Source organism: Molothrus aeneus, chromosome 1 (genome assembly GCF_037042795.1).
Source record: "Molothrus aeneus isolate 106 chromosome 1, BPBGC_Maene_1.0, whole genome shotgun sequence".
In the NCBI taxonomy this organism is placed as follows: domain Eukaryota; kingdom Metazoa; phylum Chordata; class Aves; order Passeriformes; family Icteridae; genus Molothrus; species Molothrus aeneus.
This window is the reverse complement of record NC_089646.1, coordinates 35,659,070-35,685,330: the sequence shown is the minus strand read 5'-3', so window position 1 is coordinate 35,685,330 and position 26,261 is coordinate 35,659,070. Positions and strand designations below refer to the sequence as shown.

At 38.4% G+C, this 26,261-nt stretch overlaps 1 protein-coding gene across 2 annotated transcripts in view; it reads left to right on the top strand.

Moving 5' to 3' along the window:
* The window catches only part of ANKRD28 (ankyrin repeat domain 28), a 120,259-nt gene that overhangs the window by 11,942 nt on the left and 82,056 nt on the right, over positions 1-26,261 (top strand). Inside the window, exon 1 of one of the 2 annotated variants that reach the window (XM_066555049.1) lies at positions 12,154-12,216. The exons of the other annotated variant lie outside the window; for it this stretch is intronic. Within the exon in view, the coding sequence (XP_066411146.1) occupies positions 12,175-12,216 (42 nt within the window). The 5' untranslated portion in view covers positions 12,154-12,174. Of the gene's footprint in view, positions 1-12,153; positions 12,217-26,261 lie in introns of those variants that run through there. 2 annotated transcript variants of the gene reach the window in all.

Genomic DNA, 26,261 nt, shown 5'->3' with positions numbered 1-26,261 from the left:
GCACGCTCATAGATAGATGCCTAAGTTGAAATAAACTCTACAAATAGTAATTAACAAAGCATGTCACTCTAAGGGTAAACTGCAGCCTTCTGGAATAGAAGAAAAATTTTCATCTCAGCTCAATAGGAAATGGAAACAGAAAATAGTAGTTAGTGTTTATTATTCCACACATCACCTCGTATAGCTGTATGAATACACAACATAAGCACACCGGTTGTGCAAATATTTTTATCAGCAACTAGAGAAGATAACATTTTGAATTGTCATTAATGAAAACCTTATCTATCAAGGTGGACTGTTCCTTACTTTATTCTGTTTCTGGGTTTGATTGTGCTGTAATAACATTTAATTCAGCAGGTCAGGGATGAGGCCATTCATCTGACTGGTTTTATTTTCTGGAATAGGCAATGGTAAAACTACAAAGCTTCATTAAAAAAAAAAAAAACCAAACAAATTTGGCATGTCTTTTGACTGTGAGAAAGCACTGAGAATAATTATCAGTATATTAGGGTATAATAAAATTGTTCTTAACAGTTTCCAAACAAACAGTTGCCTACATATTACCTGTATGCTTTTGAAGACTTAGGTTACAGCCCCTACTTCAGGGTGGTTCTTAAAGCTGGTCATCAGCACCATTTAATTTTTTTTTTTAATTTTAGCCTAAAAGTCATAGGCAGCTGTTCAAGAGCTGCTTTCTGAGTAGGTCAGCTGTCTCTGCTGTGGGCTGCTTCTAGTAGGTGCCAAAACCCAGATGGGTGACATAAAAATGTAAAACATAAACAAATGAACACGGGAGGGTGGGAGAGGGAATGAGAATGACAAACATTAAATAAAGAACTATTTTGTACAGTGTGAATAGGAAACATAGTTTGATATTTAAAACAGCTTACCTAAGTATCAGATTATAGATTTTCTTGGTAAGAGGACAGAATATGAGAGGATAGCAGAATCTTCTTTGCTATGCTGAAATAAACCAAGTTACTAAAAGTATGCAAAGTTTTGAGAATACCTGTTTTGTGTAGCTATTAGTGTTTAAAAATCAGAGTCAGTGCTGCAAATTAAGTTACATTTATGGCAAATTTCTTGTTATTCTGTACTTTATGTTCCATGTTCATAGAAGATACAGAGTAGTTTTTGTTGTGCTTTTTGTATTATGTTGTACAAAGGTTCTCAGTGATAAGACTAGACAAAAGGTTAATCTATTTTCAGTGTGGTTTATTGGCATGGATTGTGGGAATTTCAAGGGAATGTTTGAGCTTGAGTACATAGAGAACAGGAAGGAAATTTTTGATTTAAAAATTACATTAGGAAAGGATATGAATATAACTTGCTAAGATTTAAGTATAGCATCTACTTGCTTTCAAAGAATTATAAAAAATAGCACTTAAGTAGTATATATTTCTTGCCAGAGGATTGAATTCAGACTGCTTCATGAACGGAAGTCATGAGCTAAGCACTTGGAACGAGTTTGTGAAAGCTCACTGTTTGAAAGCAGCATTAGACAGTAGCCTCTTCTGGAACAAATGGTATTTTCTTTACAATTACCCCTCTTAATTGGTCTGTTCAGTGTTGAAAATCAGAAGAAGCTGGGAAAAATAAAAGCTTCTGCTATGAAGTGAAGTCTGACAGAACTGTGCTAACCCTAAAATTTTGACAGGCTTTGTGGCCACCCCCAAGTCATTGATTCAGCTCATTAACTGTCGTTCTATGAAGGAAATACTGTGGACCACTTAACTCAGGATATTTTTGGAAGATTTTAATTAGTGGCACATGTAATTAAAACAACTTAAAATATTTTTTTAAATTTCTGTCTTTGTTAGCTGCTCTGATAAAATCACAAATTAGAAAGTATAGCAAAATTAATAAAAGTAAAGTAATTAGTGCATTAAAGTAATTAATGCAGTGTAAAGGTTGTCATGTGGTATTTAAGTGCATCCAAAAAGCAAAAATAGCACTCAGGATAACTCACTTTGATTTGCCCAGATCTGCCCTTCTTCTCAACACAGGTAGAGATTAATTTAAAAAAGTCTTAGTAAAGCAATCAGCTGTCTGTTCTGAAGAGTGTCACACCTGGTGATCTTGTGGAGGGATGCTAGGATAATCATTTTACAGGGGGTTTCTTTTGTGGCTGGTTTTGGTGTGCTGGATTACACCCTGTTTAGTGCACATTATTTTGCTGTTCTGTGTTTGGAAGGTTGGAAGGCGTGTTCATCACTAGGGTTGGAAATGACCTCTGGAGATATCAGTCCAACCCCTCCCAAGGCAGGGTCACACAGAGCAGGTGACAGAAACACACTCAGGTGGGTTTTAAACATCTCTGGAGAGGGAGGCTCCACGACCTCTTTGGGCAGCCTGTTCCAGTGCTCTGTCACCTCAATGAAAATAAGCTGCTCCTTGTGTTGAAGTGAAACTTCTTGTGGTTTGGTTTATGGACACTGCTCCTTGTCCTGTCACTGGGCACCACTGAAAAGAATCTGGCACCATCCTCTTGGCATCCACCTTTAAGATATTTATAAGCATTGATGAGATCCCCTCTCTGTCTTCTCTAACCTAAGAGGTCCAGCTCCCACAGTCTTTCCTCAAAAAACAGATGTGTTCTCACAATCTTTTCCCATCTGGCCCCTATCTTCACCCTGAATAAGTGAAAAACTTGAAATTTTCATGTGGCACAATTCTCGGGTTCTTGTCTGTCAAGAAAAAATCTGACTTGTTTTATTTGTGTTTAAGAGCATTGCACCTAGATAATTGTATGTAGGCAAACGTACTTTGGAAGTGAATTCTATTTAGTCAGTGTAATGGCACTTTACTGAGCAAGGTCTTAGTTTGTTTGTGTGCTCTTCTTTAGATTGATGGCATGACTTGGTTGGGATTCATTTTCCTGAAAATGTCTGTGTCCACCAAGCTGTAAGAATTAACCTGTCTTTTTTCTCATCCCTTGAAGTGTTCCACGAACTGAAATGTAATGGTATTTTTAAAAAAAACTTACCCTTTTTTTTTCTTGTAATGGTCAGATCTTGCTGAACTCCAAAACTGTGCTCTTATGTACAGCAGTCCTCAGGTCAGATAGAAAAGGTGACTGACTTCTGGCAGTCAGAGGCATCTGATTTTCTTCCCTTTGCAGGCTGTATTGATGTAGTGAATCTGCTGTGGCACTTGTGCCTGGCAGGTAAAAATGCCAGTTTGCCTCATTCAATTATGTGGAAGTGGCAGTCATGATTTAAGCTTTAAGCAATTGACAGAGTGCACATAAAGGAGTGCGCATAAAGCAATCGACAGAGTGCACATGTGTGGCCATGTGTCCTGTCCAAACAACTGGATTTTTCCCTTGAATAAGAAAGTCCTAAAGTGTGTGGTAGTACCCTCTGTGTTTCCTATGGAATTACAGTGAACTGGAAAATGTGGATCTTGTTTTTCACTCAAATATTTGACTTGCAGTTGACTGATTTACTCCTCTTCTAAGGTGAAGTGCTGCTACATCCATATATGAAAATGTGTCTGAGTCTACTGGCCAGTTATCTTTTACTGTTGTGCATTTTGGGGAATGAAAGCTGTGTATCATTTAGCAGTGTTAAAATCTCAAAGCTTTGTTCTGACACACCTATGTGGAATGCCTCTATTCCAAGTGAATTCTGACTCTCCTATTTTAAAAACACGTTTTTGTCCTGTTACAATAGCCTCAAGGCTGATAAAGACCACACCACCCCGTGTGTGCTAGTGTTTATATGAAATTGCAGATTCTTAAATCTATTCAAAGAGCTGCTTATTCCATATATTTTGTTATGTTTTCCAATTTTTTTTAAAGGCCTAGTCAATAGGATTAAGAAGACAATTGCTGTTTGCATTGCTGGCCCTGGGAATAGAGAAATGACTGCATGCACTGTTATTCCCAGTGTATTATGGCACTTCCTCATTAAAGATCCAGTGAGGCCATTTGGATGTACTTCTATTTTTGCTTTCAAAAATTAATCTAAAAATAGTCTTTTAAAGGCACTGTTTTCTTTCAGGGAGGGAGAAACAACTCCAAGGAAGCTTTTACTTATGGTGGCTTGTTTCTGTTAATGCATGAGCTGAATATTTCCAGTAGGCATTCTTTTTTTATGCCTGTAACTTAATTTTGCAAATGCATACTTTTTTGTTTGAAATAGCATTTAGGTTTTATCATTCTGTCTGATGGATGTGTATTATCAAAAATACTCCTAACCGTTCTCCCTGTTTCTCCTACCTTTGTATTTGGTAGAGTGGAAATGTTAAAATTCAGATACATGAAAATTAAATAGTAATGATTAAAACCCATAAATCAAGAAACAATTTCCTAAAGGTGGTGTGCTGGTAAAAGATGACCTCACAAACTTCCACCCTGCCATCCTATAAATACTATTGATCAAGTCTAATCTTTGTGCCTTGGCAGATACCTAAAGTATGCATTCTTTCCTCCCTCTACCCAATATCCATTTTTAACTGCTGTCTTGCCATGGATGTTCTGAAATATGTCATTGCTGTATACTAGAAAGTCTCTGTTCCACAGTCATAATCTGAGGGTTTTAACTCTTCAGTCCTCCTGTGTGTTTTAAGCACTGAGGTTTCTGTGACTGTAGACTTTGACAGGTAACCTGCTATGGACAAACATAGACTCAAATGGCTGCACACCTGTGCTTTCTTCTGATGTTAATGTCTATGAACATCACTTCTTGATTTCTCTTTGAATGTGACAGGCATCTGTTCAGAATAGAAAGCATTACTCTTTTCTTGTCTTATGTACAGTGTTTTTGAAGAGTAGCTGTAGGTTCTAAAGAAGTCTGTCCTGGCTGTGAAGTTTCTTAATGGGTTGATTTATGTATGAACTGCTGTGACTCATAGCACACCACCTCGTTTTTATCCAGATAATTACCTTGCTAAAAGATGTGTGAAATGTAAAGATTTCTTCTCAGCTTGAGGAGAAATGCTATTGTCTATCTGTCCTTTTGATGTTTAAGTTTGATCAGAATTCATCTTCTGCTTGCTTTGCCTTCTTCCCAAATTTTTAAATGGAAATTATCTCTGAAGTGCTTAAAGAATAGTAAAAGTGAAAATGAAGGCCATAGCTGCATCTGAGTGCAGTAGCTGCACTACTTTGTTTGTGGGTTTTTTTAAGGTGTATGTCATAAGAATTTTCAGTGTTGATATGGCTTTTTGTATAAGTAGTTATTGTTCGAAATTATACATGTGCACATGCTGAAATAACATGTAGGTAAAGGTTTCTGGATTTGTTAGAGGATCTTATTCCTCTTCTGCTTTGATCATTTTTCATTTTTAACAGTGGTGTGAACATCAGAGGATCAACACGTGTTTTCACTTATGTCATTTGGGATGCTTTGTAGGTTCACAAATCCTCAGGCTTGTCAGGTCGTTATTTCACCTCTTGTTTTATGCCAGGGAACTGTTCAAGCTCAAAGCTTTTATCTGAATAGCAAATCACAGAGTCAGATTCAACATCAGGAGAACTATTAAATCTGGCTTTTAATTTACTTTTATTTAAAAATAAAATATGATCTCTGACAGTTCTGCTGATTCATAACGAAACAGCTTGAATTACTGCTTTGTTTGCCTGTGAAGCTCCTCCACGTGGTTGTCCTTGGTAAATAGTAGTCACTGAGGAAACAGTAAGGGATAGCATCCTCCTACCCCCTCAAATCCTCCTCCTTCCCCTCAAATCAGCTTGGCTCACAGCTGCATGTGTATGTTAATGGTATTGATTTTATGTTAGTCTACCTACTTGTGAACTGTGATTACTGGGGACAGACATCCCTGTGAATATCTGCTGCTGCTGCTAAACCTGCTGGGAGTTGTAAATGCTGTTAATATAACCTCTAGAAAGCTCTGAAATAATATGCCTGATTTTAACCAACAAAAAATTAGAGGATCAAGTAAGTAAACCATCATAAGTACATCGGTGATCTTTTTTTTAGATTGTAAACAGTTTTCTCGTATAATTAAAAGATGAAGGCATGAAAACAAGGAGAAAGTGAGATACCATTTTAAATTATTTGTACATTTATGCTGCTCAAAGCTTGGTATAAATATAAACAAATCATCACAAGGATTTTGGAACAGCAGATGGATGTCAATTTTCCTCCTTCCAGCCCCCAAGGTATTGAGGAATATCTTGGGAAGAACTTGTTGTCCTTCCTGTACGTACTCTAGTTTATATGTAACCATGATAAATAAACTCTGTGTTTGTGCTACATTGAAACAGTCTTTAGCATCATTTGGTACCACTGATACTCATCAGATGTAAAAGATGGAGGGTTCAGTGCTACATATGTTAAATTACATATCCTGAGATCCAAAGGAAAGCTTAGTTTTGCACTTTAAAATATATTGTTTTTATTACAACTAAAACAATGTTGGTAAGCTCAGGCTCCCACAATTTGACTTTCCAGGACTTTTTAAAAGAGTTACTGAAGACACGTGAACTTGGCACATTTTTCCAGTATTAATAATTTGTTTCATGATAAGTCTTGGTTATGACTTCCATGAGTTTGGGTCCCCCACCCACCCAGCTGTTTTGGGAATGGCAGTTTTCTGTGGCACGTTGCTCCAGACACTGGTGGTGGCTTTGTCTGCCCTGGCTCAGATGCTGCCATGAGGCATCTTTTTGGATGAGACTTCCCCCACCTTTGCTGAGATTAGTCTCACACTGCACCTTTGTGAGCTCCTCGTTTCTTCTAATGTGTTTATTGCTTTTACTCTGCTCAGCACAACTTGCTTCAGAAGGCTGCTTGCCAGTGTTGATTCTGTTGTTTTCAGGCTGTTTTTTTTCCTTAGTCAATGCATTTGGTCTTGTCTCTATAACAAATGGTTATCTTAAATAGCTTCCCTCTGAATTATTGATGTTCCACAATGACTTTTTGCTCCAATCTATTTATACTTTGAGCCTATCTGCATTATTCTGTGAGATAGGAATATTCATCTGAAATACAGCATTAATCAGCCTCTGCAGTATTGTTATATATGAGTTTGTAGGTACTTCTGTACTATTGATTTCTGTGTAGCATTCTACAACTAATTATAAATTCAGAGAATAAGGTGTTCAGTGTCTGTCACTGTAGGTAGTTCTTAGTTTAACTGCTAAGTCTCCCTCTATTTCCCAGCTTAACTGCATCCATAGCATTAAGAGCAGAGCATCATATTGCTTTGTGTTATCCCTGCTATCTTGCCAGACTATCATTTGAATGTGAGTACAGATGGTATGACTCATTTACACTTGTCCTAAGCAGGCAACGTACTTAACACCAAGTATGTGCCTCCAGCTTTTGATTCCTGTGAAAAAGCGTGTTTCCCTCTCAGCACCCCAACGAGAGTTATTTTGCTATGATTCAATCAGATTTTCGATCACCTTCCTTTTAAAATTAGGGAAGCAGTCTCTTTTTTTATTTCCCCTACCTAAAATGCAATTGACACTATTTTTAAAAGGTGCCAGACCTCTGCTAATTTTGCTGAGACCACTTTTAAATGGGGAAAAATGAAGATGAGCAAATGAATGGCTCCACTGTTTGGATGTAGAAAATACAGTGAGGTACTGTAGACCTACTCTGCGACTTTTTCAGTACCTCTGGAATATAGACAACTGTTTTTTCCTAGTGTATGGGGAAGTTAGTGTATTCTGCAACTTGGGACACAGATAAATGGACAAACATTTTTCCTTTTTGAAACAGAGTGGGTCTGATAGTGCTTCATTGTTGTCTAGACCTTGTATGGCAGTCTTAAATATGCTGAATGGTTTATCTTTCCTCTTTAGGAACAGGGATAAAAAAGAAATCTTAGAAACCTGTGTGTGGTGGTGGAAGTAGTGGATTATTATTTCTTTTTACACAGAATCATTCACCTCTTTTCTCCATGCCTCAGCTGAGGATCTGCTCTTACAGGTAAGGTTGAGGAGCATGCAGTGTGTTGAAGGCACATTTGGCACTGAACAGCACTGAAGTGGAGCTGAGAGTTTGGGATAAAATTGATAAATAGTCCTGTGCCTTACTTGTTTAACGTTTCCCTTTTCATTTAAGTCAGGCCCAAAACCAAGTTCCATGTTGTGATATAGGATGTTGTTTTTTTTTCTTTTAAAGGCAGTACATTTACTGAAAAAAAGGATCAGGAGCACATTTTCCTAACTTTTAAAAATATTAGTAATTTAAATGGGCAGAACTTTGAAGTTGTTTTTCATTATCCCATTGTATCCTATTTTCTACTTGTAAAAATAGTATAGCAGCTCTGCTTTTCAACACAAGCTTTGTTTTCTTGCAGCTTTTTCACATATGTGCTGTGTCTCAATAAGAATTTGGAGGACCAGCCCTCCCTTAAACCTGTGTAGGTGTTCATAATCACAGAACTGTGTGTCTGTTCCCACCTAGAAGCTGAACACTCTTGTTTAAAGCTTGTACTCCCTCTGATGGCAAACTGCTGCATTTCTCTTGCTTTCTGTGTTCACTTTCATCTCTCTCCCTTGGTCTCCATTTTATCTCCTTGCTGCAATGCTGGATTAGGCTGTTGTTTCATGTGTGTCCCGCTGAAAGTGGAGTTTTAATGAAGCTGATAAAATTGAAGGGCCCTACCAGACTGCATGTATACTAGACAACAGTAAGCTGTTTGGTTAGGTAGGGGGAAAGGAGGCAGAGCTTATCTTCTCCTCTTGAATTTATTTAATATTTTTAACTATTGTGGTCACTCTTCTGTGGTACAAGTCATACTTACCTCCTAATGCTTGGCTTAAACTGATGCCTGCACCTCCCTGAAGCTTGCATACGAGTACTCTGCTCTTTTAAGCTCAAATTCTTTGTTCCAGAAATCAATTGTTTGGGTAATATCATCTTATGTTTGGTACAAAAACCCCTCAGTACTATAAAGACTTCATTAGTTGCTTTTGTATGGAATTGTTATTAAGAAATGACTGTCTGTTTTAAATCTTGTAGTTATAATAATAAAGATCTAATATAGAGAAAATAGGACTGTCATTGCAACTTGTGAGTTAATGATGTGATAGCATATGGTAATCCTATTAGTAAATTTGGCATGTAGATTACAAATAGTAATCTAAAACAAAATTTTAGATTTTAGAATTCTTGTGAAACCAAGCTGTTTATCATATGGTTACAGAAATAAGACGTTGTATAGTTTGTATGTCTTTGTACATCTGTGTGTAGAAGACCAGTTTGAGAGAAAAGATAACCATCCTGTTGGCCCTTTGATAAATGACACTTTGCTACAACATTACTCAGAGAAGGAAGTCAGCAGATCTTTGTGTTCTCATTGCATCCCTTTCCTGCTTCAGTAGTAGTAGTTTCAAATGTTTCTTGAAAGCGTTTGCTAAATTATTTAATTATTATTAAATATTACTAATTTAATTAAATCTAACCTTTGCTTAACATCAATTATTTAAATGGGTGAAGACTATCAGTTCTCATTCATTGTCACTGACTACAATAGCACTGGTGGGTACTTACTGTGTGTGGTGTTGCCTTTCATGTGTGATGCTGGCAAGAGTTTCAACTGGTGGAAGAGATGTAGGACTGTAATGGGTTTTCTGGTGTGCTGTCAGCCCTTTTCTGCTGGCATGAAATCCAAATCCATGGTGCATCTGACTCAGGGTCCCCTATTTTGTTCAGTTTGTAGGAACTGTTGGCTTTCAAGTATTGCTTCTGTTTGCTTGCTCAGCCTTGCACCTTTTTGGGAATACTAGTTAGCATGTTACTGGCAATTTTGGTGGAGGTAGGTGAACCTCTAAACATGTCAAAAAGACTGAAATAAAGCCCTTTTAATTTTGAGCCTTTAGTATCTCCTTGAATGTGAAGTCAGTAGTCTTAAAATTTTAGATGCCTGCCTTGGATATGTGAAGTGACTAGAGCCTTCCAGGAATTCTGGCATTTGTAGGAGAGATATTAAAGTAATATGTCCTGGGAAGCAATTTGGTGGTCTTGCTCAAGTGTTTTGGTTTTCTTTGGTGTGCTGCCACCAAGTGACAAGGTTTGATATTTCTGCTCTTGTTTTCTGGTTTTGTTTTGTTTTGTTTTGTTTTGTTTTGTTTTAACAGTGATTTCCACTAATCACTCTCTTTTCTTTCAAACTGGAAAAATTAGAATATTTCTTTATGGTCCTCGTACATTCAAATACAATATTCCAAATTATTATTCAGAATAACATGACTGCTTGGAAAGTCTGACTGAAAATTTGTAGGACAAAAGAACTGTCAAAGCTAAGCTTTTTTTCTCCCCATCATTCTGCTGTTCAGTTTAAATATTCTGGATTCTGTAAATTATTGGGGAGTCTCTGTCACTGGAGATATTCAAAAATCATCTGTTTGCAATCCTGTGCCATGTACTCCAGGATTGAGCAGGGAGGTTGGACCAGATCACCCGCTGTGGTCCTTTCCAACCTCACCCATGCTGTGATTCCATGATTAGAAATAATCTTCAAACTGAAACAATACAATGTAAGCACACATCTGAGCATAAACATCAAGTATAAAAATGCTGAGATCAAAAAACAATATCTGGCAGATCAAAATGTATTATAGAAATAATGTTTGAATCCTACATTTAAACATTTCAGAGTATCTTTTGATGAACAATTTTACAAAAATAACCAGTATATTAAACCAATATTCTAAGCAACACTCAAAATACCTCCCTATTTGCTAATCTATACAAAACTTGCTTTGCTTGGTAGGATAAAGGGTGTTGGTGCATTTAAGGGGAGATTGTTGCAGATGGATTGGGGTATTCATGAGGTGCTGGGGGTGACCTGACATCCGTGCAGTTCACACATCTGAGGTGTGCTGTCTATTTGACCTGCTGGGCACTGGGTGTGGACAGGAATGATGGTGGGGTGCAGAAATTAGAGACAAGATTTTACATTTCCACTGATTACTGATACTGCCACTGATACTCTTTATCTTCTCATTCTTACAGACTTGAGTGCTATAAAAATTGCTGAGCAGTGATATTATACTTTTTTTCTAAGAAAGTGAAGACGTTTAAGACTTTAGTTACAGCATTATTTGGGAATATGATTAGGGAATATGATTAGAGGTCTGATTTGTACATGAGACAGTAGCCAAGGTACATCTGCACAGATTAGCAAATCCATCCTAAGTGCTGTTTAAAAAGACTTCAAGCTCTTGCTAGAAAAGGTAGTCTCCCTTTATATCTCTCCCTTGGGAGTTTCCTGGCTGTTCTCTTGCACTGTTGTTCAGCAGATCTTACAGCAGGCAAGTTTGGGGGCTGAATTAGCAAAAAAGTTTTAGCTTTCTGCCACTTGTTCTCTGTAGGTCAGCTTATGGGACAGTAAGGTAAATGCAGTGACAGCACAAAGAAAACACTGGGGACATGTAACTACAGCAGTAGTTCCTCTTTGTTCTTGGCTCTGCTGGGGCTGAATATGTCACGTGCTACTCCACCCACTTTGGAAAGGTGACCGAGGATTGTGTTTTGACCTGAGTAATTAATTTGTCATTAAGACTCATCTAAACAATGTTGTAATCATGCAGTTATTTTGGATTGTTCTGTACCTGCTTGCCACAGCTGCTACCTTGCTATTTACCTTCTATACCCACTCTTAACTATGAATGCTGAATCTTCTGAGGTTTGCTCCCTGCTCTCCCCTTTTGCCCCTCCTCAGATGGAAGGGAGGCATCAGTGAAAGTTAGGCTTTCTTTGTAAATATCATGTATGAAGGAGGAGAGGAAAATAGTGATTCATTTGTTTTGGTCCACAGAGAGGAAATCCGTCAGTAAAACCTAATAGCAATGAAGACCAAAACAGTTTATATAAATACATTGAAGCTTCCAGAGATCTCCTCTCTGGCACAGGAAATGTCACGTGTTCCTGACTATGCTGCCAGTTCTATCCCCAAGTATTGGCCTATCAATATGCCAGCTGTGCTTCTTATTTTGCAAAAGAAAAAAATTAATTACCCAAGGTACAGTTTTGTTTGCCTCAGTAAACTATTGCAACAGTTTTAGCATAATTAAAGCGTTTACTTCTGAGGTGACAGTAGTTGTTCCTGTAAAATATAGCCAGCATGTGATATATTGGGTTATATTTAAACTTAGTGAAAGAGGATTTAAGTTCTGAATTTTTTTTCCTGTAAATTAGGAATTAATTTTGCCTGTGGCCATTTCAACTCCAGTGTAAGTGTTCCTGTCTCATGGTGCGTAAAGGCTACCACAGTCACATGGCATTTCACAGGGTAAGACGCTTCTGTATAATTTTATGAAATGCTCTGTTTCCTGTTGTGTATTTCCTTGTTCTCCTAATGTTCTTCAAGTGCTTGTGTTATTTATTAAAATAGCAAATAAGTAAATTTAATTAAATCCAAATTTTCATTAAATCCACTGTGTATTCGATGATGTAAGTTTCATTGGTTCCCCTTACAGAACTAACCTATAAAGGAATATCCAAAGTGTTTAGAACTGGTATTGTGGATAGACTTCTTAAACAAAAAAACACTTATCCTCCTAACTTCCAAAATAGTGGGGATGTGTAATTAAGCACTGTCTTTATTCTATTTAAGGAAAATATATCAAGGTTGTATGTTACCTTAATTCTGCCATTTTCTGGCTTGGTTTGATCCTGGTGGGCAGCTCAGCCCCATGCAGGCACTTGCTCATTCTCCACCAGTGCAATGGGGGAGAGAATCAGAAACATAAACATGAGAAAAATCATGGGTTGAGATGAAGGCAGTTCAATAGTGAAAGCAAAAACTGTGCATGCAAGCAAAGCAAAACAAGGAATTCATTCACCACTTCCCGTGGACAGGCAGGTGTTGAGCCACGTCAAGGAAAGCAGGGCCCTATCACACATAATGATTACTTGGGAAGACAAATGCCATCACTCCAAACACTCCTCTCTTCATTCTCCTTCCCTCATCTTAATATGCTGAGTGTGATCTCATATGGCGTGGGATATCTCTTGGGTCAGTTGGGGTCAGCTGTCTCAGCTCTGTCCTTTACAGCTTTCGGATCACCAGCCTGCTAGATGGTGGGGCATTGTGAGAAGGAGAAAAGGCCTTGGTGCTGTGCAAGCATAGCTCAGCAATAAGTAAAGCAACCCTGTGTTATTAATATGGTTCTCATCACAAATCTAAAACACAGCCCCATTACAGCTACTGTGAAGAAAATTAACTTCTGTCCCAATACCTGTACACTGAGTACCTTGAGCTAATGTTTTGTATGCAGTGTGTCTGTCCTTCATGTGTTTGGATAAAGGCAACTATTGTAACTACCTATTTTGGCATATAAATAAAATGGGTAAGCAAAAAAGAGTGAAACTTGTCAGGATGTGATGCCTGTAATTTAACAAGTAAACTGTATGAGGTCATCTGGTTTGTGGCAGCACTTTGTTTGTTAACTGTATTTATTTTGATAGTACCTGGATTGTAGAAGGCCGTGAGAAGAATTGGTTTAGGTTGATTGAGCAGGTCACTGGTGATGGAAGCCTTTAGGAGAACACAAGTAGACTTCCATTACTGCTTTAGAGCCATGGGTGTGTTTTAGCTTTGCACCTGAAGTTGCATTTGCTGTAATTTCTTATACATTGGGGATTTTGCTTCAGATTCTGAACTCCATTTTATATGTTTGTCCTGGTTTATGGCAAATATGGGAGATGTCCCAGTTTCCAGACTAAACATCATTGTTGCATTTGAAATTACAGATATATTTTTCTTTTAAACTGAAGGATGTTTTTCTGTTTAGCCACGACAACTTGTCTATTGCCTTCTGGTTTAGACTAGTTCAGCTACTTCCTTTCTTCCTTCTAGCATGGGAAAATAGATCAAGTTCTTTACCCTTAAAAGTAGTTCTGAAACTGTAAAAAGAGCGTTAGTGTCAAGCTGTCTCCTAGGGCTAGAATCTCCCTAGAGGAGATTATCCTATGCTACTATTGTCAGTGTAGTATCTATGGATTCTCTGAACAAAGTAGTCCCTGTTGACTAAAAAAGTCTAAATTAGAGCTTGCTTGCATAACTGCTTTACTGGTATAAAACCACTGTTCTTCCCAACTTGCACAGGTTTTCTGTAAATTTTATTTTTATAGGTCTCAAAGAAGTAGTTGCTTTGCTCTTTATGGGGGCCAAAACACTTTTAAGCTGTTATGCTCTTTTTTGTTCATTCCTCTTGCATAAGTGTTCCTCTGCAACACTTATGGAGGGAAAGATATTTTAACCTGGCATAGTGAAAAAATCATAAGGGCTTAGAGAAGAGGTAAATCCCATCTTTTTCTTGTCTGTTGAGGAAGAACTGGTTATTTGTAGACTATTCTGGATTTTTGGAAAAGCATTGCAGTTTTTAATGCTTGACTTCAAAAGTAAATTTACCTGAGAAGCTAGTGTACATAATTTCAGATTATTACTGCTGAATAAAAGCTGAGAAGGCCAGTTTTGACCAACAGGCTGCATGTTCGCCAGTTCTAATTAATATGTTTTTTTCTGCTATGCTGGTTCTGTATTGAAGAAGACTTCTACTTTGAAAGAAGTAGCACCTACATGGTTTTTTTCTGTGTTGCTACCACCAGGTTAGAAAATAGGAGTCTATTGTCACTTAGCATGTTCTTACCCTGTTCCACATACCACTTGCATGTAGACTTCCATATAGACCACTTCCATAGAAACAAAAAGCAGTAATACTTCTTGCCAATAATGAAGAGGTGCATTGCTCTCATTACTTTTGTTGGAAAACCCCAGATTCTGGGAGCAATGATATTAGGACAATTTTGGTGGAACTTTGCATTCTATAAGCTCATGATAGTATGATAGATTTCTAAGCAGAGGAATTGCTGGATGTAAGAGGAAGTAGTTTCAATATTTCTCTCTTCAGTCTCAACAACTTTCTTGTGCTGGATGAGGAAGATTGTCATGAAATGGTAGTTTCAGTTGCTGGAAATTTTTGCTTCAATGTGTGGGACATGAACCTCGCTTAGTTCATTAAGACCTTTCATGCTTATACAGTAATCCTTCTTTCTCCATACATTTCTACTGCTTAAACATGTGACTTTCAAAATCAAACCCAAAAGCTGTGATTTGTCTTGGAGCTCCATATGGGCAAGTCTGTTTATAAAACTGAAGCAAGAAGTAGTCATTTGCTTTTCTCAGCCCTCCCAGAGCTGATCTCACCCTGGTCTCTGTGAGCTGGTCTCTGTTGGGACCTTGGAGTGGTCTCTGTTGGGACCTTGGAGCCTGGCAGTCCTTGGCCCCAGCAAATGGGATACTTCTGGCTGAGCCCATACAGGTCCTGGGTTTGGCTGCTGGGGGCTCCCCAGTTGGTGTGCAGTGGAAGCCATCTCCCTTGTGAGTGATGTTCAGCAAGACCCTTAACTTGCAGAGCTTGACAGTGTCTTTGGTTGATAAATGTTTCTTGTGGGTACTCCTGACTATGCTTTGTAGCATTTGCAGCAAATTGTTAAAACTGGTACTGTTTGATTAAAGCCCTCTTTTGCAAGACACATTCCTGTTGAGACTAGTAGGGACTTCAGATGGTTTCACTATACTCCTTTTGTTTTGTCTGCAGGTTTCTGTAGTTGCTATGATTTGCACAGAGGTGGCCATCTATTTCATCTGAATAGATGGCCAAACTCATCCTCAGCATCAGGAGAGAAATGGCACACAGAACTCCTTCAGATCTTCGTTACAACAACCTCCCCAGACTGTTCAATTTATGTAGCTATCTGTTTTGGGCTGTGACTGATATTTTCAAAAGCCTCCTCTATAAGGAATTCTTTGTTATCATTTTCTCTGCTATCAATGAGGAAGAAGATGCATCTTTTTGCATCTACTTGCCCCTGAAATTTGTAAACTTTGCATATAAAGTTGGGTCAAGTAGCCTAATTACGAAGCATCAAGATTTGCAGAGGTGCTGGGTATTGGTCATTGTATTGGTTTTTTGTTCTTGTCTGCTTCCCCTGCCCTAATAAACTTGAATTCTCACTGAGAAGCTGTGCAACTGCTGTAACTGATACTCACTTGAATATAGGAGAAGTTCCGAACTTCTGGCTAATGTGAGTAATTTGGGAATTTTTCTTCTTGAATCGGAACAATTTTGTTGATACTTAGAAAACCATGCAACTGGTAGAAACCTTAAAAAATCCAACAAAAAATACATATAAAAAAGTAGAACTGGCAAAAACCCTGAAAGCCAGAGGTCTTTAGTTTACTGTTACAGGGCTGTAATTAGGTTAAAAGTGGGCTTCCCTTAGTAGGGAACATGCTGAGGTTTGCAGAACCTCTGCCTGCTCCCATCAGCCTATGCAGTGAACCTCTGCACCATGATTTGTACCGTGTGGTGAAGCCCAATAGGGGCCTGTGACATTGTTCCTTTCTGAGGGATATGCTTTAAGTCAGTCCTCACAGGAGAAAAGTGGCTACATTTTCACTGGTTTCCAAGAGTAATATTGGTCATAGTGTTGTTGAAATGCTCCAAAGAACATTTTGTATTTTCCCCAAGGAGAGAGGAATGCATTGGTCTCTTTCCCTGTATAGAGTGGTTTGAGTTCAAAGGGACCTTAAAGGTCACCCAGTTCCAATACCCCTTCCATGGGCAGGGACACCTCCCACACAACCAGGCTGCTCAAAGCTCCAGCCAGGTCTTGAACACCTCCAGGGATGGTGAGTCCACAGCCTCTCTGGGAAACCTGTACATCACCACCCTTCTAGAAAAGAATTTTTTCCTAATATCTAATCTGAACCTGCCCCCCTTTAATTTAAAGCCATTCCTCCTTGTCCTATCACTCCTTACCCTTGTGAAAAGCTTATTTCCAGCTTTCTTCTAGGCCCCCCTTAGGTCCTGGAAGGTTGCCCTAAGGTCTCCCTGGAGCCTTCTCCAGGCTGAGCAGCCCCAGCTCTCTCAGCCTGTGTTTGTAGGAGAGGTGCTACTGTCCCACATGATCAACTTAATGGCTCTCCCCAGGACTCCTTGTAACAAGTCAATGTCTTTGTTGTGCTGGGGGCCCCAGAACAGGACACAGCACTCCAGGTGGGGTCTCACTAGAGCAGAGCAGAGGGGGAGAATCACCTCCCTTGGCCTGCTGGCCATGCAGCTTTTGATGCAGCCCAGGGCACGTTTGGCTCTCTGTGCTGTAAGCACACATTGCTGGGGTACAATGAGCATCTTGTCCACCCACACACCCGGGTCCTTCTTCCCAGGCCTATTCTCAATCCATTCTCAGCCCAGTCTGTACTTGTGTTTGGGATTGCCTCAACCCACATGCAGGACTTTGCACTTGGCCTTGTTGAACCACATGAGGTTCATACAGGCACACCTCTCAGCCCATGAAGCTCCCTCTGGATGGCACCCCCTTACTCCAGTGTGTTACCACACCATACCACACCACCCATCTTGGTATTGCTGGCAAGCTTGCTGAGGGTGCACTTGACTCCACTGTCCATGTCACTGACAAAAATATTTAAAAGGATCAGTCCCAATACTGGCCCCTGAGGGACATCACTCATCACTGTTCCCCACTTGGACATTGAACCACTGACCGCAGCTCTTTGAGTGAGGCCATCCAGACAATATTTTATCCACTGATAATCAAATCTACATCTGTCCTGTTTAGAGTATTTTGCAGGACAGTGTCAAATGCATTTCATAAGTCCAGGTAGGTGATATCTGTTGCCCTTCTCTGGTCACCACTGCTGCACAAGCCCATCATAGAAAGCCAGCAAATTTCTAAGGCATGATTTGCCTTGAGTGAAGCCAGTGCTGACTGTCACCAATCACCACCTTATTTTCCATATGCCCAAGTGTAGTTTAAAGAAGGATCTGTTCCATGATCTTGCCAGGCACTAAGGTGAGACTGACCAGCCTGTAGTTGCCTGGGGCTTCCATATTTCCTTTTTTTATATGGGAATTATATTCCCCATTTTCTAGTCAGTGAGAACTTCACTATACTGGCATAACTTCTCAAATATGATGGATTAGCTTAGCCACTTCCTCGGGCAGTTGCCTCAGGACCCATGGATGTATCTTACCAGCTTCCATGGACTTGTGTACCTTCAGGTTCCTTACATGATCTCGAGCTCGATCTTCTCCTACAGAGGAGGAGGAGGAGGTTCTTTTTTTTCCCCAGTTCCTGCTTTCACCTTCTGCAAATTGGGCAGTGTGGCTGGAGCACTTGCTGCTAAAAACCAAGGCAAAATAGTCACTGAGTCCCTCAGCCTTCTACACATCCTGGGTAACCAGGTCTCCCATATCTTTCCTGAGAGGACCTACATTCTTCCAAGTCTTTCTTTTATTAATAATGTACCTAAAGGAGATTTATTTTTTTACCCTTAATGCCCTTGAATAGATTTACCTCTCCCAGTACTTTTCTAACCAGATCCCTGTCTGTTCAGACAATTTGTCTCTATTCCTCCCAGGCTATCTGTCCTTGCTTCCACCCTCTGTAAGCTATTTGTGTTTGTCCAGGAGCTCCTTGTTCATCTCTGCAGGCCTTCTGGTGTTCTGCACTATTTCCTGAACTTTGTTGGGATACACTGCTCTTGAGCCTGAAGCCATCTTTGAATATTATCCAGCTCTCCTGGGCCCCTCTTCCCCCTAGGGCTCTATCCCATGGCACTCTACTGAGGGCATCCTTGAAGAGACCAAAGTCTGCCTTCCTCATGTCCAAGATAGTGAGCTTGCTGTGTGCCCTCCTGGCTGCCCTAAGGATCTTGAACTGAAGATCAAGTAGACTTTATACCATCCTTTTAAATGTCTTTTGTTAACAATAATAATTAAAAAGTGGGTTCTGTTTTGAACTGCTGTTACCGGTTGTATTTTTTCAGTTTTGAAGACCTCCATCTTCTCTTAGTTCCTCAATATCATATGCTAGAAATCTGGAGGCCAAGCTGCTTTGTGGTGTAGATGTCCTCCTATAATTTGGGGCCTGTGTGAAGATCAGTTTCCAGGTCTGTCCCCTCATCTGTAAAGATCTGATCTTTTACAGTTTTATATGTCTGGTGGTTGTTTTTCTTGACTGACCTGTCATGGAATCAAACTAGAGCAACTTTAATGCAAATCATACTTTTAGAGGAAAGTGCACTGACAAATGTCCTGGAAGAAGAGTTGGTTTCCCCCTCTCCTCCTTCCATCTTTCCTGTTGTTGAAGTGGCTGTGAAGATGATGGCTTATAGTGGTTTAGTTTAGAAACTGAAAACCATGGTTTGCTCTTCTGTCAATACAAAAATGATGCATGTCCTTATTTAGAAATACTGGAAGCACATTGCTAGCTACAGTATTTCCAAAATGCACTTGCTGAAAGAAGGGTGATTGGTTTTTTGGGTGGGGCATGCACTTTATACATGTTATGGCAATTGTTTGTGCCTGGAAATTGTTCTTTTGCAGTAAATTATTGAGGAAACTGGATCACCAGACAGCTACAAGCTATCCGAACACATTGGTCATATACAGATAAGAGACTTGAACATATCCATTATTTGTGTGTAATGGGTAGCAGAATGGTGCATGTTTCTTTCTTTGACCTTTCAAAATTTCAGTACCAGCTATAAAATACTGTACTGCTATATAACACTTAGGGTGCTATAACTTAAACTACTGTGTGGATTAAACAGATAAAAATAAAATTTATTTTTCCCCTAATCTTAGTAATACTGGGTGGGTGGAGGTTCATTGTTGGTTTGGGTTTTTAATTTTTTTTCTTTTCCCTTTATTTTTTATCTGATTCTGACACCTGATAGAGAAAACTTGAGTCTGAATTTTGACTGAGTTTAAAAGCTGGATGCCTGTGGCACTTAGTATGTGTGGTCTAGCATTTGTGCAGATGTTGTGGTAGCTCTTTAATGCAAATAATGGGGAGCAGTATAAGTTTTATTTTTAAGTGTGTTACCTTGGATTCTTTCTCTAGTGTGCACTTCAAGATGACCTCATTTTAATCTTTTATATTGTGTGTGATATTTCCATAGCTGCTGACCAGATGGTGATAGTAATGACTGAAAAATAAGCTCCTTCCATGATGAATGGAATTTATTGGCTGCTGCTTTTTGGCAGGGGTGGGAGGGAATGTTGTAAAAATATGCTGACTGGCAGTTTGCTTGTTCCATCTCTGTTAAAGCCAGGAGTTCTGTGGGGCAAGAAGTTGGATGTTTCTCTGATATGGGAAGTGAATCTTTTTGTCCTTCTTGATCATGTTTTAATGCTACAGGAATTCCACTTCGATATATGTAAAACAAAGCTTGTATTACGTAAAGAGTAAATGCTTGAGAATCTTTTCCCTTAGACTTGGTAAAGAGATGGAATAAAGGCTTATTTTTACATTTGCTTTTAATAATTTTTTTAAACATGGGAAGTTTTACACATTTTGCCAAAATATTAATATTGTATTAATTAATGTTATAAGTACTTCAGAGAATAGAATTCAAGTGTTCTTTCTTAGAAGGTCAAGAAATTTGAAGTAGCATCTCTAAAGAAATTACATAATGTAGCTGCATTTAATTTCTAAGAACTGACAATATCCTCTAAATGGCTTTGTCTTGCATATTTAGGTAAAGATAAGTATTTCAAAAGAATGAGTCTTTTTTTCCATGGATATTAAATTTCTTGGATAATATTAATTCAGTTACCTCTACAGTATTTAAAAAGAGTTGCTAATACCCCTAGCAAATAACATTACAAGCCTATTACATATATATTACTCTTTATTTTTCACAGTTGAAGACTTTATAATTTTAGTTAGGAGTAGTTTGTTAGATTATCAATCTTGAGATATGTAGTGTGTGCCTTGACTATATAGATATGCCACAGAGTTCTCAATCAAGAAGGAAGAAATAGCAGAGGTTTGGTGTTTTTCTCATACATGTCAGCCTGTTGGAAAGAGTGAAAAGTAACACACTTCTACTTCCAGTATGAGAATCTGGAGGAAGTAGTGAATTTTACTAATATTCTTAGGTAATCATGTGTGTAACTTTGAAGGTTTTCATATACTTCAAAGAGTAAAATGTTTTTGTGTAATGCCAGAAATTTATCCAGAGGCTATTTCTGTCATTTGGGGAAGAACATTTCTGGTCTCATTCTTCATATGGCAGTAATCCTATTTATCTTCCTGGTCTCTCTGTTCTCTGAGGAGTTACAGCAGCTGTGGTTTCTTCCCTGCAGTTTGCAGCGTCTGAAGCTGGAGAGAAAAGTTACCTTGTCCTTCTGTCTTCCATGATACAGTGTTTGTGGGGGGCAGAGTTCCTCACTGCTCATCAAAAATTAATGCTAAGTAGTTTCTTGCTGAGAGGAAAGGAGCAATAGACCAAATAATGTCATCTTAAGATTGACATTTCTAAAGAGGACAACATTTCATTAAAAGAAAAAGAAATTAATTGGACTTTTTAAAAAGGAGAGAAAAACAGAACAAAGAGAGCATTAGACCTTAAGTATTTTTTAAATGGCCATGAGGTGTCAGTGTACATCTAAAAAGAAACTTGGGTGATCAATGCTTCTGAAAAAATGGTTGTCTTTATTTCCTAGGGCCTGAAATAAATCTCTAGGGACAAGGTTACAGCAGCTGAGTCAAGACTATAAAAATGTATATCTGCATGAGTTGAAGGTTACATTTTCATAGTTATTTGGTGTTTTTTAACCAAGATGTGTAAGTTTATTGATGCATTTCTAGACTCTAGTTTAGTTTGCAAACCAGTTCATGAGTTCAGTGTTCTCTCTTCATTGCCCTGCATTATGAGCATGCTGGTTGCATGAGGTGTTTTCTAGGGAAGACACTCCTCAACTTGCTATGTAAGATATAAACAAATAGGACTATTCCTAACCATATTACTGACTTCTTGTTACTAAATATTGAAGTCTTCCTAATATATTTATATTTTATAGAAATCTGGTATATTTTTTTTCCCAATGCTTTTATAAAACAAAAATTGTCTTGCCAGGAAGAGGCAGAAAACAATTGCATACAGGATGCCCTGTGGCCTCGTTTTTGCCACAAAACTTGACCAAATACTCTCCCTTTTTATACCCACTTATTTGCTGAGTGGGGTTTGGTTATTTGTAGGTTCTAAGATACCTAATCCTAAAGGAATGTTAGAGGCAAAGGTGTATAGAAGTTAATTTTCTTAATATTTTGAATAAGTAATATGCAGCTCATGTGTATTGTGTATTATGTAGTGTTTTGATACCATCTTTCTGATTTTGTATGATAATATTCCTTTATAATGCAATTTGTTGGCTCTTAAAAATGTCAAAATTTACTTTGCAAGTTCTCCTCTAGGTGTCGTCTTAATTGAATAAATCACTGATTGAAGCCAGTGTTAGGAAGATTTTGGAAGACATGAAGCCCAAAATAATCCTGATTGAAAAAAAAAATACTAAACCCCCCAAACTCACAAGTTTTAGATCATGTTGGATAATTGTGTAAAAGTTGTAGCTACCTTGTTGTGCTTGTATTTAATACATAAATTGCTTGTGTGTGGATTCTGGATACATAATTGATTTTATCTGCTTTTTTTGAAAATTCTCTAGTACTTTCTTTATAGAGCCATATGCTTTATAAATACTGTTAGTACTATAGGGACAGTTTGATTAACACAATCTGTGAAATTTCTATGTTGCAAAACGCTTTTTTTTTTAAAGGAAATTTATTAGGAGCAATTTACATATTGAATCATGGGAGGAGAACTTAATAATTCTTTGCATGACTATTAATTAGAAATAATTTAAGGAGTGATATACTTGGTTGTAATCGTGTCCAAGTTTGGAAAAGTTCAGTGTGATGAAAACTGTTTTGAGATATTTTAAGGAAAATACAAGAATGGAATAGTTGTGATACATGGTTGATGGAGGGAGTTGGGTTGATGGGTGAGGGTTTGCAAAGCTGTCTCATCACTGTCTGTTGCAATGAGCAGTTTGAACCCTCCCACTGCTCTGTGGCAGCTGCAGGCCCATGGTGAGCTGGCTCACACAATTGGCCAGCAAAAAAAGGAAAAGTAAATAGGGACAGTTGGGTCATAAAAGTGGCTCAGGAAAGGGATGTGAATGTGCAAGGATCATGCGGAGAAGGGAGGAGTGAAGAGTCTGTGTGGTGACCAGCAGTTAAAATCAGACTAATACACTTTTTCAAATGTCACTTAGGGAAAAAAAACCAAAAGCCAAACAAACAGATTTTTAGGGTGGTAAGAATTTAATTAGCATTCTAAAGTAATACTCTGTTGTTAATTTGGTATTAGACTTTTTAAGCAAAGTGCTTTTTTATCTTCTAAATACAGAATTGAAAAATGGATAGGAAAAGTAACTAAGGAGTGCAGGTTGTGCTCATGCTCTTATCCTGTAGTGATGTGTGAGAGCCCTCCTCCTGAAGAGCTGCTTCCCTTGTGGGCATTGTGGGGAGGATTCCTTGGAAGGTTTGAGGCAGGCAGGGATGACTTTTGTCTGCAGCTGTGTTTCTCTTTGCTTCTTCTTTGGGAAAAGCCACATCTATTTTGGCAGCGGCAGAAGTTTTAGATGAGGTCTCTCATTCTTCAGTAGTGCCTGTATGTGTGTGTGTGAATGTGTGGATTTCATCCAGCTGTGTTTTATAGACTGTTTTCAGTTGCCAGGAAGGAGCTTTTCCTTGGACATGACGGAGGTGTAGGGGGATCATTTAAACTTCTAGGAAGTTTAGCTTTCCCCAAGCAGCAAATCCTGATGCTTGAGGCAGCTATTGACACACACTATTTTAAAGATAATCATAATAATTTGTGTACAGTGACACTGTTTATCTACTGAAAAGAGAAAAAAGAAAAAGTGGTATCCGTAGCAACTGGGATTCATTTTGCTTGTGTTTTGAGTCCTGGTATGTATGGAAACCAAAATTTCACATGTGAACAAGCCAGCTGAACTGTGGCTTCTGTGGTCACAGTCTATTCCTATCTACCCAAAACTGAATTTAAAGTATTGCACTTGTAGGAATGTTATATGCATTTTTAGTATTATAATAGTTAAATATTTATTTAAAAATTTGTTCCAATGCTTATAACTTCTGTAAGAGAGAACTGATTTTAAAAAAAGTTTTCTTTAAGAGAAAACTTTTAAATCTTCTAAAAAAATGAATGTATTCACCTTTCCCTCCTAAATTCAATCCTGGGAAAAAAGCCCTCATCATTAAAATGTGCCCCCCTTTTTGCCTCCTCTGTCCCTGCAACAACACTCATTCCTGGGTGGAACAGGGAAGGGGAGACTGCGTTGTAGGCAGATTGTACCATCACATGACTAATGAGTAGGAAAATCTGAACAGAAACTTTTAAAGGCCACAGTTTTTCTGTTTTGTTTTAGAGCTATGAAATAATTCAGCCTTTTCCTTCCCTCAGTATTATGGACTCCCTCAACTTTCTACTAGGAGAGTTTCAGTAATGACAAAAGTATCGAATAGGTATTTTGCAGGAGCAGATTTTGTAGTCCTTTTCTTCTTGACAAAATCAGAGCTTTGTTTTGAATAGCAGAAATTGTGTTGTACTCTTAGAAAATATATGTTGTTATCACTCTGTTATTCTAAATAGTTTCCTCTAGATAATGCATTTTAGTTCTTTTACTTATCAGACTAAGTGAATAGCAGACATACATTTGAAGCTGAGTAAACTTTCCTTCCCTAAGATGGTCAGATTTGGAAGTGTTCTCTTCCTGATGCCCTTCTAGTAGAGGTAAAGCAGCCTGTACTGTATAGTTGCTCCTTCTTAGGTTTTATCTTTGTTCCTCAGTCCAACCTGTGTTATTTCCCCTTTTGGTCATTTAATCACTGGAAGCCAGTGAGAGCTGTTTAACACTTCTTTAGGTGCATTGCTCTACTCTGGTTCTTAGGTTTTCACAGGGTTTTCATTACTTCTCACTCTTAATTGGTTATATCTTCTTGCTTCTGTGACTGGATTGACATTTTGTTAGTATTTACTGCTGAGATAACACAACTGTGAGTCCAAGCACTACATGGACTAAGATAAATCCCTGCTAATATTGCTGAAATGAGACAGGTAATGCACTGTTTGTTATAGCAGCATATCCAAGCTGATTCTTGCAAATATGCTAAAATCAAACTTAAATCAGCATAGTTAGCAGTTGGAAGTCAGTGTGCTTTCTGATCTTGGCTAGCAGAGATAGATCCACTGACCTTCTTGGGGTTTGTGCTTTGGGAGGAGATGGAGGGGCAAAAAAATCCCCAACCCAACTCTTTCCTTTTTACTAATTCTCTGATAGTTGAATGGTTCTGTTGAAAGCGGGTCTGTCAGTGTTGTTTATTTTTTGGAATAGGCAACTGCTGTTTGTTACTTGAGAAAAGCAACTGGTTCTGGAAATGTTCTAAACTGATGTGAGTCATCAGTGAAGGATTTAAATAGTTGAATATGATGTTTGTTTCCTCCCTTCCGTGGCTCAAAATGTATGAATCATTTTTTTTAGTGTTTCCCAGATAATAGTCTGAGTGGAAGTGGTATGTGTTTCTGACTCAAGTTCCTAAATGTTGGTGGAGCACTCCCAGCCACTGCTGATTTTGGTCATGTGGGAATTCCATAGGAACTTCTGACAAATGTATAAAAGCAAACAGTTTGTAACCATGGCAACTTACCCACAAGGATTGATGTGGTTGGTGGCATAAAACTTTGAAAGTCCTCTTCTGACTGGCATAACTAACATGACTTTTCTGCCTAAAATGTGTTAAAAGGTATAGGATAAAAATTCAGTCATGAGAATTGCTTTTCAAGTGCGTGGAATGTCTTGTAGAATGCTAGAATTTGTGTTGCATTTTTATATGGCTGCCTGCTACTGTTCCAAAATTGAGGTGTTTTTTATGAACCCACATCTCTGTAGTTTCATATGCTCTTAGCTAATTTCAGCTTTCTTTGTTCTTTCTGCATAACTTGGAGCATCAAAAACGATGCATACTCCAGTGTTAACTGAAATGGTGCTGAAAAAATTAGCTAGTGAATTTTACAGGAGAAAGAAAAGGGAGAAAGGAAAGGAATGGGCACATGTGTTTTAAAGAATGGTATTAGGAGGATAATCTTGATGTAACCTGGAAAGGACCAACTGATTTGTCTGTCATCCCAAGCTCATCACACATGCTGCAATGAAAGGTTTTATATGTCGTCAGTATAGTGGAGATTGGGATTGAATCAGAGTGGTTACTCAGCAGAGCAATTCTCATTTCTAGAAATCTCTCTGACTACCATTTTCTTCTTCAGAAGCTCAGCAGCTGGCAGCCCAGCAGAGTTTTAATGAGGAAATTATAATCTTTATGCCAGATTTCTTGGCTCCAGTGAGAACCTCCTCATTTTCAGTCTCAACACCA